The 16,870-nt window shown below is 39.9% G+C and overlaps 1 protein-coding gene across 3 annotated transcripts in view; it reads left to right on the top strand.

Moving 5' to 3' along the window:
* LOC124166624 overlaps positions 1 to 10,762 on the top strand; it is a 425,295-nt gene extending 414,533 nt beyond the window's left edge. For all 3 annotated transcript variants that reach the window (XM_046544237.1, XM_046544236.1, XM_046544235.1), the window contains one exon: positions 2,310 to 10,762. In XM_046544237.1, the coding sequence (XP_046400193.1) occupies positions 2,310 to 5,234 (2,925 nt within the window). In that variant the 3' untranslated portion in view covers positions 5,235 to 10,762. The remainder of the gene's footprint in view (positions 1 to 2,309) is intronic.
* The last annotated feature ends 6,108 nt before the right edge of the window (positions 10,763 to 16,870 follow it).

Genomic DNA, 16,870 nt, shown 5'->3' with positions numbered 1-16,870 from the left:
TATTACTGGTAGAATTTCTCCACAGTTTATGGAAAAATAAATTATTATCACATTTTTATTCATTTTTATACCATGTGTATAGAAACGGTAATTTTTCAAACTGTATTCAATGGTTTTTCAGGAACAATGCGCGAAGCCTTAAAGTATATTACAAGTACACAAATGGTCGAAAAATCCACAGGGATAATTTTTCTGCTTTAATTGATTATAGTATTTGAAACACTTGGGAGCTAGTGAGGGGTTGTGGATCCTGGATTGAAATCGAGCGACAGAAAAACAATTTTGCTAAATGGAATTCTCACGCATTGTATTCATTATCCATGACCAACTCTATCCATTTGAAGTAAAAACGTCAGTCACATGGTATTGTTGAAGGTAAGATGCCAGATAATTAGGTAAAGGAAGAAGTCATGGCGTCTTCGCCTAATAAATACTTGAATTCTCATGTGAATTCGTTTGACTGTATCTATGTTTTGGAAGATGTAAATTGAAGTGCGTACTATGTAAACACGTTTTGAAATCGTGCAACTCTTAATTTCACCATGGTCTACTTCTTTATAATTCCGTAAATTAATTATCTTTTTAAACGCCATAAATATGAATGTTTACACTGTTTGGTGATTACTGCCAATGGAAATTTAAAAAAAAGTTTCCAAAAAAAACCTAAAAATTTGTTTCTTTCGTTAAAGACTTCTAACTCTCTGTAGTTGGATTAGGTATTTTAAAATCGAACTCATGATTTGAATTAAGCGAGTAATTTTCTATACTCTGCAATTTTATTGATACAGTTGTTTAAATTACCCCATTCACTTTTTTGATATAATTTTCCTGTTCATGTCTGAGGCGTGCATCTGATTGAGACAGTTGAAGCATTTTATGGCTTTTGATTGATTGATTACGAGTGACGCCTCCATCTGCTGTTAGGGATTCTATCCAATTGGTATCAAGGGTGAACGGAATTCGTTTTGATTCGGGAGAGCACTTTAATAACGGTGAAATTGAACGCGAGGCAGAAAAAAACACGAAACTTTTGACGCAGTTAAGACTTTTTTCAAGCGTCACTACTCATAAATTCCTGGTGGCTTATTTACTTTGCGTGAGAAAAGTTTCAATTCTCCGGCTAAGCAATCTCATTGGGTTATTTTTATGGAATTTCAGCTCAGTATATGAGTATTGCTGGAATTCGATTACAAATAAAGTGCAAATCGGTGTTTTGAATTAATATGGAGTTACATCTAAGAAAAAATATATTCATTGGCGTAAAGGTCACGAACTTTTTTTTTAACAATAAGTTTGTCCGGGTATAAAATTCAGTTTTCATAAAAAACAAGGATCTTTCTGCCCGTAATATTTTTCATCGGCAATATAGCCATTTCTTTGATAAAACTTTTATGTTTTCCTTCTTTTATTAATGAAATCATATAATTTCTTTATACTATTTTCCAATTCAGGCTGACCGCATACATGCCTACGACTTCATTTCCGTTGAATCCTAAATTCCTTAACATTTCTTCAGCATTCATTCTGATTTTTTGCGTAAACTTAAAATTAAATTTTCTAGGATAGCGAGTTAAAAAAAGGATTGAATGAAACCACGGCTTAATTCATATTATCAAGGATTTTCAATTAATATATGCAACTGTATTATCTCTTGCTTGAGCCAGTGAAAGTCCCACGTTCCATGAGATATCGAATTTTGTCTAAAATAGAACTTCAAAGTTTACCATTAAATCGGTTTCTAGTACACTGGGGAATTTCCTTCCCGATTATTTTTTGTGTAGCATCTTTTCTCTATTCTCTTAGTTATTTTTGTCGCGAAGTTGTTATTTTTCGTTGCTAACGGCTTCCGGGAGCAGCTGCGTGTTACGCATTGTCGTGCAAGCTATCGCGTCCATTACAGGGCGCATCATCAGGCGATGAATGAAAATTCGGAAAAGGAAATTAATATACTCGTTCCCCCTTCCCCCATCCACCGGAGTAGTGGGGGATGAGGGCGACGCTGACGTCAGCAGAACTCTCAGCCCTGTCCTTGAGCGGCGAGTGGATTCTTCCTAGTAGCTGGTGAATAACCTTATTGGCACCATAGTCGCCGTTTTCTCTTCCGGAAGATTCTTTTCCACGTCTGGCTGAGTTAAACGCCGTCAACTTGGTTAAAATTCTGGGGGAATTTCTCAATTTCTATAGCCTCCCGAATTAGTCGTCTATGGTAAAATTTCTTTGGGCTAACACCTGCATCTCGTCGATTAAAATTTGATATTTTTTGTTATTTTTCATAACTAAATCCCAATTATTTTTCTCTTCACTTCCAGTTGACGGACGACGCCTCGGAGGAGACGAGCTCGGAGGTTGGCGAGGAGGAGGGGACCGGAGGCGGAGGCAGTGTGACCTGCGGCGCCTGCAACGCCGGCGCCGGGTCCGGCGCCAGGGAGGACGAGTTCGAGGAGGACGAGGAGGAGGAGGAGGATGAAGAGGAGCAAGTAGGACCCGTTGTGGTTGTCCGACTCGGAAACGTTGTCCCGCTGGTCATGAGCCAGCAACCACCGCCCCAGGGGCCGCCTCCCATGGTGGCCCCCCAACAATATGTCCCCCAGGAGGCTACCCAGGGATCAGCCGGAGGGAAGGTACAGGAAGAAGCCAGCAGCACGGACTGCAGCGAACTGTCCGGCCATCCGGAATCGTCATCCTCGACAAGCGGAGGAGAGGAGACGGTCGTGCCGGAAGGCGATCAGGAGGACAGGCCTGTCAGGAGCCTAGGTGATGTAGACCACGACCAAAGGCAAGCATCACCCCCTGTGGAGTTCGGCGAGAGGGTAGGGGAACACTCTTCGCGGGGTGTTCTTGCCCAGGTTGAGGAGGAGAAGACGGCGGCCCAGGATGTTTCATCCGCTGTCGCCGAAGCCGATACCATAGAGACGTGGGCCCAATCTCCGCCGGAAGTGGCGGTCCAGGTGGGCGAGAATGAGCCTGCCACTCCGCCGCCATCCCCCACGTCAACAACTCCACAGGAGGGGGATGCTTACGCTGCAGAGGCACAAAGTTTAGCCGAGAGCGGCGGAAAGTTAAACACCGCGGAAACACCGATCGCGGTCGCGGTGAACGGCAAATCCATTGCTGATGAGAAGCCACAACCAGCTCAAAGGCCAAGCAGGAGGAGAAACGGTCGTGGTAGAAACAACAAGGCGTCGGTAGCCATCATCCAGTCAGAGGAACAACAAGTTGACGAACCAAAGCCCGCGACACCACCGGCTGTCGATGTACATCGTGATGAGGTTGAGGTGCTGCATATTGAGGAACCTGAGCCTGTCCAGTTCATACCTGAAACTCCAAAGGTTGAGGATCAGTCGCCAGAACTAGCTCATAAGCCAATAGAGGGACCTAAAAGCGATCCATCAATGGCAATGGTGGAGTCGTTGCCTGCAGTTGAGGAAATAGTTGTTGCAGAAGCTGCCCACACACCAGTCCAACAGGTAGCTCCAGTGTCGGCGCAGTCAGCTCCTGAGAAAATGGAAGAGAGAGAGAAGGCTGTGAAAGAACCTAAGCGAGTAGAAGCAAGTCTGAAAGAAGCCAATGAAACAAGCTCTCAGGTCGAAGGAAAAATGCCTCATCCACAGCCAGAACCCATAAATAATCGGCATTTACCTGTAGCAGAAAAGCAACTGGCGGTGGAACCTGAATGCAAACCTGAAATTTCCTTGGACGCATTCACTTTCAAACCAGAACCTTACAAGCATCCAATGCTAAAAACTACGATGAAAGAGACAAAGGATGATCCGTCTCTTATCACGGAACTTCTTACCCGTGATAGAAATGGAGTGGCAGCTGAGAACCAAGAAGAAAAGGCCGAGGCCAAGCTTAGCGAGTCCACTCCACCCTCTAGGCATTTAGATGACCTGCCTAGAAAGAAAACGAGGCTTAAAAAGCCTCCTGAAAGGGAACAAACTCCTGGAGCGTTAATTGAGAATGTTACAGTTGTTGGAGAGCGTGTTGAAGATGTTCCAGAAGTTGTTAGCTCACCAATTACGCTCGAGAAGGAGACATCTTCCACATTGAGCAGGATGCCAGACAATAATCATGTGGGAGAAAAGGATCAGGAACCGGTCTCTCAGGAACATCAAACTATCCTACCGGAGCTGGAAGTTGTTCTTCCTGAGCAACATCCTGTTCCGCAGGAACCGAAAGCGGTATCGGAGCAGCCGGAACCGCGACCGGTCGCGCCGGAAAGCCAACCGGTCCCTGTCCAGAGTTCGGCCGACGAGGAAACCATCTCCAAGGAGGAGACTCTCACGGAGGTGGTCTCCAAGTGGCTGGAGGAGAACTCTGACGCTCTTCCTGAGTCTCTTGAGGAGATCAAGGGAGGGGAGTTGAAGACTGAAGCCGTACCCGCGGTCGGAGCAGAGGGGGAGGAAATTTCGACCGGTTCAAAAAACGGGGTACGCAACCCTTTTCCTGCACCATCCAATAGATTGCCAAAGCATGTGTGTGTGCGTGAGTGTGTGAGCAAATGTGTGCGTGCTTGCGAATCGAACGAGAGTGAGTGTGCCTTTAGTGGGGATGGTCCAAGAAAAAGGGTTGCGAACCGTATCTTCGGAGCAGGAGACGAAGTTGCCAAAACTGAGGTGGAGACGAAGCTTAGGAGGGAGAACCAGGAGGGAGTTGCGGAGAATAAGGGGGCGGGCGAGGTTGGGGTCGAAGGCGGGACCTTCGCGGAGGAAGACGATGACCAAGGGAGCTGCGAATGGGAGCCGATGACGGTGGAGACACCCAGGAGGAAGTTTGCGGATTTGGAGAGTTGGAAAAGGGTCAGGGGTGGCTTGGGAGGGAGCACGGAGGCCTTGAAGAGTCTGGGCAGCTACAGGGGCACAGATGATGAAGAGGAGGAGGAAGCCAGGAAAGCCAGGCTCAACATGTGCGACCCTACTTCCTCCGTGGCCAAGTACTATTGCCTCGGCGCGGCCCGGGAGACTAAATCCCCATCACCGGAAGATGTCCCCGCCAAGTCTTCAGCCCCGGCACCGACAGACTCCGGGGTGCAGACTGACGAGGAAGAGGACATCTTCTCGGTGACCACGGCCGAGGAAGCGAAGGAGGAACCGCTTCCGACCGGGCAGAGGAAATCCAGGCTCCACAAGCCAGTGGGGCTGGGAAAGACGGCTGCGTTCGTTGCGAGGCAGATCGGGGCCACTGAATCAGCCAAGGGTCCTTTTCCGTGCGGGATATGCTGTATCATCCAGTGAGAAAATTATTTGGGGTCATAACTGGGGGAAGTAGGGGTAAGGCCAACCTCGCTGCTCAATGAGAGTGTTGCTGTCTTGCTTATGGAGACGTAATTTTCACATAAGGAGAAGCCAAAACTCTCGCATCTTGCGGCCTGAAGTTGTGAAGAGCCGCGCACTTAACCGCTGTCGTCAGTCCCGCGAACGTTGCTTGAGAAGCGGTTGTTGTTTTGAAAGGAGAAATCTCTTTGCATTTCAGTTGAATAGCAATTCTTCCTTTCAACGGGGACAAACTATGGACAAGTATCTGCTGAGAGAGAAATGAAGGTTGTTTCGGTGCAGGTAAAATGTGATTGTCAATTGTCAGAAATCTGGTTGGTTAAGTTTCGCAATGACTATACATATTGTTGAAGTTGATTTGAAGGGACTAGCTGTGAAGTTAGATCCCGGGCTGGTCTTTAAATTTCTGGTCTTGTCTAAAAGAGTGCTGCTATCCAGTTGGTTATCGTTTGCGCCAAAGAACTATTTGAATTTATGAAATTCTTAGAGTTAAAAATACTCAGGCATGCGTTTCATGTACCGGGACGAAATGAGATCTAGCATCGTGGCCGACAATTAACTATGAATGTGTTCGCAAGCACTTCCATAATTATCCCTTGGGATATGCATATTGGGCGTTGGAAAAAAAAACAAGGGTTTGTTGATAATTGAGAGCTTTGGTTTCACTGTTGTACATATATATCTTCCTCTCGCATTGAACATTGTGGAGCTGTTTATTTTTTAAATGACTCAAGAGTTGTTGTTGATGGCATATTTTATCTCGGTTGCAAAAACAAATGCCGATCTGTTTTTCTATTCGTCTTACCCCTCGATGGCGCTCATCAGGATCTCTTTGTTCATGGATCGGGAAAAGATGGCGGTGCGATTTTGCCCATGTTTGGAACTGATGAATGAGCTTATTTTTGTCTAACGTGTTAATCAAGGCTGATTTCCTTGACTGGCTCACATTGGGTTTCGGTCGACTATGGGAGTATCGTTTTCCTATATCTTTCCTTCATCTTCTCCAATATCTCCCTTTCCTATCTCTTTTTGTATAAGATGTCTCATTCACTTTTCCCGACAAACTATATTTTGATTTTTCGAAGAAAAGAAAGTCGCCAGGAAAAAAGCGACTTATGTTGCCCGTTGATAGATGTCTATTTTATCCAAGTGGGGTGAGAGAATAGAGTTTAATCCGCAACGTTCTTTGTTTTTATTTTTTTTGTTTGCGGAGAATGTGATATAATAATATATACCTTTGAAACTTCGATGTTGGACCCAACGGAAGAAAAATAAACAAAAAATGTCCTCCTGTTATTACATAACGTTTTGAAGAGGCAAAGGAATAATTTTTCGTGAAGTTAATATGTCGCGACAACGGACTGCTGCCTATCAAATTATATTTTCTGTCTTGAGTATTTTTTGACAGTTTGATTAGGGGGATTCATAAAAGGAAAATAATTTTGTGATGACGAATCTGAATCCGAAAAAAAGTTTAGTTTTTACTCATGTCTTGGAGGATAAGATCGATCTATTTATTTAACTGTTGGGTGATGAGAGTCTAAAACCGAGTTTGAGATAAGATTAGGCGGCTTGACAAAATGTGATGAGTGGGTTGATCGCCAATCGTAAGAGGAAACTAAGACTGATTTGCTGTTGCTGTCAAGAGGAAAATCATAATGTTTGTGCGGAAGTTGTTGACGTTTCATGGTTTGCAGTAGCAAGCAACGTGAAGACCGAGAGATGGACTTCATTCAACTGGGCAAGAATAACTGTCTCGAGCTAGGGTAAATTTCCATTACACATGTGAAATAAGGATCATTTCATAAATTTACCGCTCTTTTTAATATTGCTGCAGCAATTTGAGCTCAATGTTTAAACATTTTTACCAGTTGGTCCTAAGAGAGTAAACTTTGAATTTAATTTTATATTCCTCAGCCGTTGCTTAACTGTCTTTTATCAATGGCGTACATCAATTTGATAATATTAAGTTTTTTGAAAAAGATGAGACTGCCATGAGTAATTGAGGGTTGTGCAAGTGTTAACTAATTTTTTTGTTGATGGCGAAACTAAGGAAAGGAAGTGTTAATGTTGACGTAATAATCGGTGTTTTTTAATCCTCTGTAAAGCGCCCAAAAGTTCATGTCCGTAACATTTTTGTTAAATCGTAACGGTCAGTCAGGCGTGCATGTGCTTGAATTATGTTGTGTGTCTCATAGCCTATGATAATAAAGAAATGATATGCGTATAAAGTATATATTGAGCGTTGGATGAACTGCGGTGTATATTTTGCCATATTAAAGGAAACCAAGGTTGCGGTTTCACCTACTCTGCCTAACAAAAAAGTTAACATATTTTCACTGCTGCGAAATGGGATGTGATCTTACTCATAGAAGAAGCATTTACGTGGAAAAAAAATTAAAAAACGGCGTTTATATTTCTCCGCATTTCTTGCGGTTAAACTGTCTCGCCTTGCTTATCCCTGTGATTTCTTACAACCCCATACGCAAAATATGAAATGTAACCCCCTATCCCGTCTTTCTTGGCACAAAATAAGTTTTGAAACTTGTATTTTTTCGAATTTTTTGACACTCGATGACGTGGTCGAACATGTGAAGACATTAAGAAATAAAAAGACTTAAAAATACTATTGTATTCTCTTTGGGTGTAAATCTCACAGTGCGGAAGATCGAGTAATCAATAATTGTGGGTGAGGTCAAAGCATTTGTCTTGGCGAAAAGCATGCTATTACGGAGATGACATTGTTTTCCCAATGAAACATATCTCTAATCGGAAGATATCTTGGGTCGAAATGTGAAAGGGATTATGTACACTATTCAAGTTATAACACTAATTGAAGGAAATGCTTTTGAATTTTCTTTTTCAATTTCTCTCGATTGTATTTTTTTAATGCTGTGGATATTGTACTGTTTTTTTTTTAAAGAATTAATCGGAAGAACATGAGCTAAGTTTACTGGTACAGCTAGAGGAAACGGGTTTATGGTTTGAATACGAGCAGGAAAATCTACTTGCATGTTCACTTATATTTCTCCAAAATGAAGAGTTAGTTTTGTATAATTCATCATTTTCAACAAAATAGCGGTATAAAATATCACGTAAGAATTATTGAACACTGATTAAAAGTTTAATTAGTCACCTCAATTATTTTTCAAGAAATCCGTAATCTTGTAATTTTTTGATAAAATGAGCCAGGTATTCCTATAGGGGACATAATGAGTTGCCATAGTGATAAACATTCTTTCGAACTGGTAGCATAGACTTTTTTTTCTTTAGATGAATCATAATTATTTGGAAATTTAATCTTTTTTATTGTAAGACATAACATGAGTATATAGGAATCACTTGAAAAATTAGGATTCGGCAGGCAATTAAGTGAATTACTTGGTTGCAGACTTGGTACGCGTATTTAGAAAGAGGTCATTAGTAGCACCAATTGATGCATAAAATGAAGTTCTTAAAGGGATACATAACACAGCTTTTGTAATGAACGAAATAGGATATTATGAGAGCATTAGAGTACTCACACATCCCTGTAGTCATCAATTTGCTTTGAAACAAAACCTAACATTAATAAAATTTTATGTTATCAGTGTCTTTTCTCGTATCAGTAGACCTCGACATTAGGAGAAACCTTACTGGTGTATCCTATGCCAATATATATTGGAAGGAGAACTGTTTCGATTATTTTTTGGACAAAAAACATGCCTGTAAGTCCATTAGATTTGAAAGCCTGCTAAAAATGTGTGCGGATAAGTCTTATTGATTTGATTCCTCGAATTAGAAGCGTAGAATGAAACTGCAGATACGGTATTTAAGGTACGCAAACTGAACATTAGTTGAGATATGACATTGTAAATTAAGGAACTATTGTTTTCACTTTTTATACCCCCATGACCTTCTAGGAGAAAAGGATGTTAAAACTGATGGAATTTAAGACGTCAGAAGCTTCATTTCATGTAAAACGATGTCGTATTCATGCTTGGAAAGAAAATAAAATAAGTGGAGGTCGACCTTAGTGGGAGAATGTGTTATTAAAATTAGCCCATGCTAATGTGTGCTCCGAATAATAAGGTTGTGGATGTATTACCGGCGTGATAGTTGGATTTCTGTGGTGTTCTAGAAGTATCCGAATCGGACCATAAATGCTGCATCGATGGGATGATAACATTGTGAATTTGAAACGGAAAATTGAAGTTCATTGCCATTCTCACAGGAATAAGCCTAATTAAAGTTTCTCCCCTTTTCTGCTGCTCGTTTAAGCAAAATTAAATAAACGAAAGCCCAGGACCGTTGATAGAATACGTTTCCATATATTTCCACTCTCCGTCCCTGTGAAAATGAATGATTTCTCCGAAATTTAATGTTATACACAGCTGCCTTTTTTCTTAATTCGTGCCGGACGTATAATCTCAAACAGTTTTTATGTGCTCTGTGATTGTTGATCTCAGTGAATTGCATACGCAATATGTATGTACACTTAAACGCCGTGTTATTTTTGCCTTTTCCGCCACACCGAAACCTGCCTATCTACGGTGTACAGTTTTGAATAGCATAGTTAAAGTAATCAAAGCAAAAAGACGGATTCGTTTTTGGATTGAGATATGTCTAAAAACATATATAAAAAGATGACTACTATTATTTGTTATTTTAGTTGCCAAGCAACGGATATTAGTGGCTGCCAGCGCGAGTGTTTTTAAGTGGATGAATATAAACGTGCCTTAGCAGTTGGGATTATAATAATGTTCATGCATAAGTTTGAATTCCTTTTTACGTGTGATCAAGCCGTGTTTGAAGGAACGATAGGTATATTGGTGTCGTGGGTCGTTTTTTTTCGATGCATCGGAGAAAAAAAAACTAATTCGGGCGGACTCATTTGATATATGCATGCAATATAATAAATATAAATGTACATCAATATAAATATGCCTGTGTGTGGTATTTGGTGAGGATTTCCATTGAGCTACGTCGCGTCGTTATGTTTGAAAACTGCCATGCACTTCGTTTTCCGCTATTCCCAACTTCGGTGAGATATCAGTTGTTACTTCATTAATGTTTTCCTTCATTTCATGTACGATTTAAGTGAAAAAAATATCACGCTTCTCATTCACCATCACTGTAAGGATTAAAAAAAAAAAACATTTTTACCAGGTTGGTTTTTTTGTTTGCATGTAGGCTTTAACTTGAATTTTTTTTGGTGAAGGGGGAGAAAAATGATTTTTAGTTTGTAAAGTCTGCGTAATTTTTTTTTGCATTGAATACATTATAATACGATCTTTCATGCCTGAATAGATTAATTATATTATAATTATTGTTGTAATGAACTAATTGTGAAAGTGTGAGAGAAAGGATAACAATTTTTGTATTTCTTATCCTTAAAGACCCTGTGAAGAATGAACCTGTGAAATAAACCCGTGTTGTTGTATTATTAGGATGTATCCTCAGTTGTACATTGAAATTGAGAAATTGCATTAAAATACTGAAAGAGGTGATCTTTTGTTTCACTTGCTCAATGGTTGTCCTCTCGTTGGTACATTATCCCCTCATCAATCAATGCGATGAAAGCCCTTTACTTAATCACTATCCATGAATTTACCAGCCAAGTATGGGACATCTATTTCTCATCAATATTCTACTGTGAAATTTTGTTCATATGGGCTATATTTACTCTTATGTGTAAAATTCGCTCTTCAATCAAGCCACCAAGTACTTCTTAAGAGGTAAGTAAGTCATCGATTTCCTTCATCGGAAAATAGCTACTTCAATCATTTTCAATATTCTTACTATTATTCTACCGATTAAGTTAGGTTCCCTCTGAGTATTTAAGTTTTCTGGCAGTATTTCTCCTCCTTCATGAACTTCCCTCATTAATTCATGAAAAGGCCTGCCCCTTTTATTTCTATCTAAATATCCAATTCTTTTCCTTCCTCTCCCTCGTTTACCCAAAATTCTACCCTCTCACACTGTTTTTAACATCCCCTCCCCGCTCAGTGCTCGCTCCATCCATACTTTCTGTGTCCTCCGTATCTCATCTGGAAGCTGCCCCTCCTCATTCACCATGTCCAGCACTTCAAAAATGTTAAAATGGGTATCTGTATAAGCTAATCAATCCAGTGTTGAAGTGGGGATTGGATAAATTTAAGCTAGTACAGAGGCTAGCTGTGTGGAGTTATTAACAGATACCTTTAGTCCACCAGAAATACGGAAATGCTGCGTGAGGGTGTCTTTCATTCTAGATAAGTTGGGCTGACGGAACCAAGACATCGAACATCGTTTTGAGATGTGCTGTGGGTAGTTCACGCGTTATCGGCGACAATGGGTTACTCTTGATAAGGCTCTCCCTAGGGACGACCGGTGGGGAGCAATTAATCGGTTATTTACTGTGTGTTTGAATGTCCGTTGCTAGAGTATCACATAGAGGAGACCTCAATCCATCCTGAAGAATTTTGATTTCTGCTGCTACTTCGGTCACATTTTAATATGTCGCGGTGATTAGATACCTCTCATCATGCGAGCGATGAGAGATATTCATTTTTTTAAATTTATTAATTGCAATTGAATACTTTATGTTAATATATTCATTTTAAATTTAAATTTCCTGAAACAATCACCAACTACGCCTTATTTCCCCGTGGGACTCGGATCACTTTGTCCATCAAGCTCGCGAGTGGCGACTTCTCTAAACCCATTAAAACGCGCGAATGGTCGACAACACTTCCGAAGCAGATTTGGGGATCCCCTTTCACATTAGTCGTGGGCCACTGAAAGAAGTTTCTAGAAGAAGATCTCTTTTAGGATCCTAGTTCAGTTTTTCAAAAGGGTATTCTGAAAGAATCTGTTCGTATGTGACTTTATAATTCGCCTGCTTTACACAAACAAACCTATTAACTGTCCTCCTTCGGCATAGACCAGTTTTTTTTTCAAAAACTTTAAAAGTAATGTTTAGTTTATTGTAACCGGTAGTAACCTAAGCAATTTTTCCGATGTTAGATTTTCATGGCGGTGTTCGAAGAAAAAATTTCTTGATGTCCTCCGACAGAAATTATCGGCAGAGTAGCGTAGGCGAAGAGAGCAATCCACCATAAGAAAGATGTACTTACAGCGGGAAATTTAAACATAGAAGGAAGTTTATCGTAGCTTATTTGTGGAGTGTGTTTCTCTACGGAAGTATGGAAGGAAGGCATGAACAATGATAGCCGCGGGAAAATCAACGGTAGTGGCCTTCGAAATGTTTCTTCAGAAAAGTGACGAGGATCTAGTGGATCGACCGTGTAAGAAACGAGGAATTGATAAGAAGAGTAGGAGAGTAGAGAGGCCTCATGAAAATCTTAATAAGGAAACGGAACAACCTGATAAGTCATATCTTGAGATATGATGGCCTGAAGTAGTCGATCGTTGAGGAATAAGTAGATGGTTTTTTTTTCTAAGTAGTCAACCCTTGGGTTGGTTTGCAATAGTCATTCCATCTCCGTCTGTCTTCCGCCAGCCTCTTCAGCTCCAGGTAACTTGTTGCAGCCCTTGTCCCTCATCACTTGGGTGATGTAACTCGACCTCGGCCTTCCTCTGCCGCTCTTCCTGTAGTAGATGGTAAGAACCGAAAATGAAGACCTCAAATGAAATATATAGAACTGGTTAATGAGGTACATGAAAGAGCAGGAATATGTTGGTGTGAAAAATGTAGCTGGCTGGAGAATTGAATGGAGAACTGCGTCAAACCAATCGTTATTGACCGGTGATGAGTATGATGTTCAATGTTTCCTGATGATTGTGAGAGACAGCTAATTTCTTCTCTTTTTGGGAGTACAACCTTGGAGTAGAATAGAGCAATAATTCCAATAATGGTTCTCTACAGCCCTTCATATTTCCAAAATTACATCATCTAAGCTGGAAAGTTTTCTCTTAATTTCACTCGTATTCATTCCTTAAATCCCATAAATTTATTCCAATTAGTTGAAATTTAAAATACATATATCGCAAATGCAACAACTGAATTTTTTTAAAATTTGTGTATAATTTTCGAGAGTGATTTTGTAAATCTTTATTACAATTCGAGTCTTATTGAGTCTCACCTATTCAGTCTTTGCTTACAACTTTGTTAATCTCACTACATATCTTTTCCTCATTAGGCTTTCGACTTTACTCGTCTTGAATGCGTTTAGGCTAAGACCTATCGCGATATTATGGTAACTACATCTACATCTACCAGTCATCGTGTAAGATACCACCAGGGTGTGTGGCACGGGGTGATACCACACCATTCATGCAGCATTCATCCTAGCCTTTATTAGATACACGCTCGATTGCCGGACACAGGCCAAACATGCAGAAATACGACACGTGGTCAAAGCAGACACTGGGATAGTGCTAATGACACAAAAATGCTGCCATGCAAGTAAACTGTTGATTAGTAATAGAAAACGAAAAGTTAGCGTAGTAACTGATTCATCGAGTAAAGGGTTTTAACATTCCAAGAAATACTCGCAGAAAGCTAGTAGGTATTGAAAATTACAGTAAGTTAATAATAATATATATGAAGAGCCTACTTTACCTAGTCGAAGACAAGCTATCTAGAGCTTAAATATTGCAGGTATTATGGTCCCTTATTGTACGTGGAAAAAACGATCTCTTAAATCTATCGGTTCTGCAGTCAGCTAAGGATAATACCTCACATGGAGGCGTCAATCTTATAATATCATGTGAGGGAAACAAAAAAGTCTCTTTTGAAGCAGCCGATGGAAGAGTTAGAACCCAGTTATTCCTCTGAGAATGATTTATATCGAAAAATGACAGAAAAAAAGGCTTAGCAGGAATTGAACTCACATTTTTTTGATCTGCGCAAATTCATTAACTTTTTTTCCATTTTGCACAGATTGAAGCCCAAGCTAGTCAATGGAGACTCGATTCAATAGCTCTAACTAAAGGTACTTAAGGCAATGAGAATACTTGATGGAATTTAGTTGACACTGAAGTGTTGTGTCAGGCGTGCGCAATCCATATTTTGTATGAAAAACGATATTAAGTGTTAAAAATATTCTTTACGTAGGTTAATTAATATTTATTATGGCTGTATATAGTTAGAAACAAGTAAATTACATTGATTCCGAAAGGAATTCATTCAATAACTCGTGAATATTTGAGATAAAACTGTGCAGTTCCCCAAGTTTACGTTTATTCTTTAAATTATTGCTTGCATCTAGAAAAAAATGTTTCCAAGGGTAATGATTATGCTCTCATGAGACCAAGCTTTATAGTCATATTTTATTCAAATTTTTTGTCTCGTAGGTATGCGATCCTACGTTTGGTACATTGCACACAAAATGTGGAAAATATTCCCTCATGACAATGGCCAGACTATATGAGCAATTACATGAAATTCTTATTTTAAGCTTGATTAATATGCCATTTGAAATTCCATGAAGTATTCTGCATCTCATAGTAGCCTAGTGTTAATAAGATATAAGGTTTTAATAAAGATAAACTCGGTGCAGTGTAGCTGTTGTGAGATACAAGTTGAAAATCATGAACGTGAGTATCTAAGTTGAATAGATGTGCCATTGTAAATTCTATCATAAATTCTGATGCTGAAATTGGCCTAGTTTTAATAAGGTATGATTTTAGTGTCTAAATTCTCGGAGAATTTTTTTTATTGTGTGATAAAAGTTGAATAGCTGACATGAATACGAGAATCTAAGGTAAATAAATATGCCATTAAAAATTCTTATGTCAATTCTGCTGCTGAAAGTTGTCTATTTTTAATAAGGTATGATTTTAGCATATATCAACTCGGTGCATTTTTGCAGTTGTGAGATGCAAGTTGATTATTGAACACTACCTAGTGTAAGTTTATTCATGTAGCATGAGATATTGATGAAGACAGACTCCCATTAATTCTTAAGGTACTGGCGCATAGGGAGAAGACCTGATATCGTCATCGCCCTGCATACCTGGCTGATAGCGCCAACGGGAAAACGCGGAACTCAGTGGTGTGAGCGAGGTCAGAATGCTTGGATCGCAGGGAAGCTGCTATTCAAGCAAGAGCAAGCGCGCGTTAGTGGGAACCTGTTGGAACTAACAATGATGCTTCTGAACACTATTAGCTTTTAGTCCAACTGTTTCTTATCCGAGTCCAAATTTCTTATCCGATACCTGACCATTTTCTATTACTATAAGAGTACTCGGAGAGGGCGCTGGGGTAAAGAGTGAAATTTTTACGGGAAATGTATCGGACGTCAAAGGCCAATTGCATTTTCAAATCAAGCATTTTTTATAGTAGAAGGAAGGATAGAATATTAACCAATCTTAGCCCTGATGACGGAATTTCCTATGGAAATGTTGGCATCAAACAGCTTTACCCGGTACCATAGCCGAAAAAATTTTATCAATTGTATTCGTTTGGAAAGCCCACGATCTTTTATAATTTCTTTTCGATCTGAAATGAGCGTGTGCACTGAACGTCTGCTCGTTACCTGGAAAAAACAAAATTTTTCTCCAGGAAAGCAGTTAAATAAGATAGTGAGAAGGATAAAATGGGTTCTTCGCAATGAAGGTAAAAACCAAATGCTGAAAATGTCTTGAATTGATTTATAGCATTGCGAATCTAACACAAAATGTAATGATTATGTGTGTTCCAGGGAAAGATTTATAGTAATATTTTTTCGGCATTATTTGCCTGCTCCTTAGTTTGGTTCAATAAACATAAAAATTGAGAAAATTCTCTCATGGCAATAACCATACTACGTGAACAATGAAATGGCATTCCAATTGAACGCTAAATTAATATGCTGCATCAAATTTTATGATGAATTCTGCGATTGGGAATAACCATCATAGTATAGTGGATTGCATTAAGGAGAAGATTGCCTAGTTTTAATGAGGAATGGTTTTTTTATTATTTGTTAATTAAATTATTCAAACACAGCCAAAATGGCCTTTAAATTGAATAGAAAACATAAAATCTGCAGCTTTAACAAATATATACAATAAAAAACTATAAAAAGGATTTAAAAAAAATAAAATAAAGGATTTAGAACATGGCTTTTCGAAGCTGCCTCTTGAACAATCTGATGGGCATTGAAAGATCCTGGGAAGGGTGAGTACTCGAAATGGTATTGAAGGAGGTAGGGAGTCTGTAAAAAAAGTGATCTCTGAGTGAGAGAAAGACGGAATTTAGGTTGGTGTAGTAGGTGGTTATTACGAAAGGAGCGGGTGGGAATGTGGAGTGAAAAGAAAGGCAGTATTTCTGAGGATCGGGACTTGCCATTTAAGGCATTGTAAATGAAGGAAAGATCATGAAAATTCCTACGGGAGGATAGTGGGGCCAATGATAGGACAGACATTACTTCAGAGCGAGAAGAATTACGGAGGTGAGGAACATGGTGTCGGACTACTGAAATAAATAAATTAACTGGGCGTTCAAGAATTTTAAGGTTGGAGGGGCTGGCAGTGGAGTAAATAACTCGAGGATTAGGAGAACGCAACCGGTGAAAATAGCTTTCATGGCGATTGGATTGGTAACATAAGTGAGTCGATGAAGAACTCCCACGACCGACAGGGCCTTGGATTTCATTTTGTTGGGGTGCGGAAAAAAAGTTAGTTTGGAG

The sequence above is a fragment of the Ischnura elegans genome, chromosome 10 (genome assembly GCF_921293095.1).
Source record: "Ischnura elegans chromosome 10, ioIscEleg1.1, whole genome shotgun sequence".
NCBI classification, from domain to species: domain Eukaryota; kingdom Metazoa; phylum Arthropoda; class Insecta; order Odonata; family Coenagrionidae; genus Ischnura; species Ischnura elegans.
This window is presented reverse-complemented; position numbering and strand designations above follow the sequence as displayed.